Below are 2,232 nucleotides of genomic sequence, written 5' to 3' on the forward strand. Positions count from 1 at the left end.
AGGACACGGATATACCATGTGCACAAGCCCGGCCCAGGGAGAAACCAAGATAGGTTCCCAGGGTGGCATTTGGTATTGAATTGTTCTCATCATGTTAACAAATACCTGGAAAGTTATACTTTAAATACCACTTACCTGGGGGAGCCAGGTGGATCACATCACCCTCGCCCATATAGAGGACCCAGTGCGAGGAGCCGATGCGGGAAATCTCAATCAGGTCTCCAGGCTTGGGCTCTTCACGAAACTGCAAGGAAACAGCCAGGAAAGTGAGACAGATTTCAGGGAGCTGCAGAGGCCCGGGCTGGAGCTGCCACTCCACCTAGGGAATTGCTTACTGATGCCAACCCCATGGGAAGAGTGTGTGTTTTTGGGGAACTCATTTCCCCTGTGAGGTACGCAGCCTGCTGTAGCTTCTAGAGCAGCCGTGGGCATACTACGGCCCCGCGGGCCAGATCCGGCCGTTTGAAATGAATAAAACTAAAAAAAAAAGACCGTACCCTTTTATGGAATGATGTTTACTTTGAATTTATATTAGTTCACACAAACACTCCATCCATGCTTTTGTTCCGGCCCTCCGGTCCAGTTTAAGAACCCATTGTGGCCCTTGAGTCAAAAAGTTTGCCCACCCCTGTTCTAGAGGATGCCCTGTGAGTAACTGGAAGCCTGGAAAAATGTCCTTGTGCATTGGGAGAGTGAAGATGTGCACAGAATGTGTATGTAATGTATGTGTGTCTGTGTGTATTGAGCATGGATATGTTGTGTGTTGCATGTACATACACACACACTAGGATGCAGACATGCATATGCAGGTGTATTGTGTATGTGTCTGGAGGGTGGTAACACAAGAACCTGTATGTAACCCCCTTCCCTGAGGCTGGGGCCCAGTCCCATCCCCACAACATTGTCCAGATGAGTCTGAGCTTCTCTGTTCTCACACTCTGACCCTCATGTCTCCATCCTGTGTTTTCCTGGCTGTGCATGGCCCCAACACCCACCACCTCACACTCTGCCCTCCCAGCCCCGGCACACGGACCCTTGAAGGTGCTGAGCTGACAGACAGCAGGTGGCAGCACCCTGAGGGCACCTGAGCATTGGAGAAGGCCCTCCTGTTGTTGCCCAGCTTCCTGCCCTGGACACAGGCTCACAGTCCCCCAGCAGGCTCTGCGGGCACATTTCCCACATAACTGCCACCCTCCCAAGCCCAGGAGAAGGAAGCAGCACCCACGTGCTCAGCTGGGGAAACTGAGGATCAGAGAGGTAGAGGGACTTGCCCAGGGACACTCAGCTGGCAGTGGCTGCACTCTGCCCCAACCCTTCCTGGTCCCTTTCCTCCCTCCCTCCCTGCCTTACCACCTCCTCTCTGCTCCTCATTGTCCCTGCCCAGGGCACCACAGCTTCCTGATTTGAGAATTTTTCAGTTTATCTTCCTGTTTGTGTCTGACCTCAGCTAACCTTCTGCAGCGCTCACCCCAGGCCGCCCAATCTGAGACCAGGGGCCAGCTTTCCTTTGCCCTCATCCATGCCAACATCCAACAGTGGGTCATTTAGCTGGAAGCTTCTCTGGAATTCACTTCTTTGTCCATCTTTCCTCCATGACTTCATTCAGGGCCATCTTGTTCCCGATTATGTGACCCCATGTCTTTCTGACTAACCCCCAGACTTCTGTCCCACCCACTCCAGGGCCTGTGTGAGCCTCCATGGTGGGGCCATTTGGTCCTGAAGGGAAAGGATAGGGGAGGGGGCTTGGTGCCTGGGCTCGTGGGGGCAGAGTTGTGGGGGTAAAAGTGGGAATGGCTCCGTGGTCTGGGCTCTACCTGGCTCCAGCTCTGCAGAGGGAGGTGGTGGCAGAGCTGAGGGGAGACAATGGGAAACCATGGCCTCAGGGATCACTGTGCTCTTTGTGGTGTTCCCAAGTGCAGCTTGGAAACTTCTATGTCCAGCCCACCCAGCCCTGAACTCCAGACTCACACGTCCAGCTGCTACTCAACAGGTCCACCTGGATGTCTAATGGTCACCTCAACACCCCACCTGAGCATCAAATCCTTAATTCCCCTCCCAAACCTGCTCCTCCTCCTCCCTCATCTCCTCCATCCGGGCTGCCCGTCACCCAGTCACAGGGGCTGTGAGCCCTGGAGGTGCTGTGGTTCAGTAGAAAGAGCAGTGTTCACGGGATTGAATCCTGCCTCTGCCTCTCACTAGCTGTGTTTTGGCAAGAGGGGAAAGAGGCTTTCT

The 2,232-nt window shown here is 54.1% G+C and overlaps 1 protein-coding gene across 1 annotated transcript in view; it reads right to left on the reverse strand.

Moving 5' to 3' along the window:
• LOC102756241 overlaps window positions 1-2,232 on the reverse strand; it is a 58,892-nt gene that overhangs the window by 12,175 nt on the left and 44,485 nt on the right. Inside the window, exon 7 of the mRNA XM_015569820.1 lies at window positions 136-244. Coding sequence (XP_015425306.1) covers window positions 136-244 — 109 coding nt within the window. The remainder of the gene's footprint in view (window positions 1-135; window positions 245-2,232) is intronic.

Source organism: Myotis davidii, unplaced genomic scaffold (assembly GCF_000327345.1).
Source record: "Myotis davidii unplaced genomic scaffold, ASM32734v1 scaffold826, whole genome shotgun sequence".
Classification (NCBI taxonomy): Eukaryota; Metazoa; Chordata; class Mammalia; order Chiroptera; family Vespertilionidae; genus Myotis; species Myotis davidii.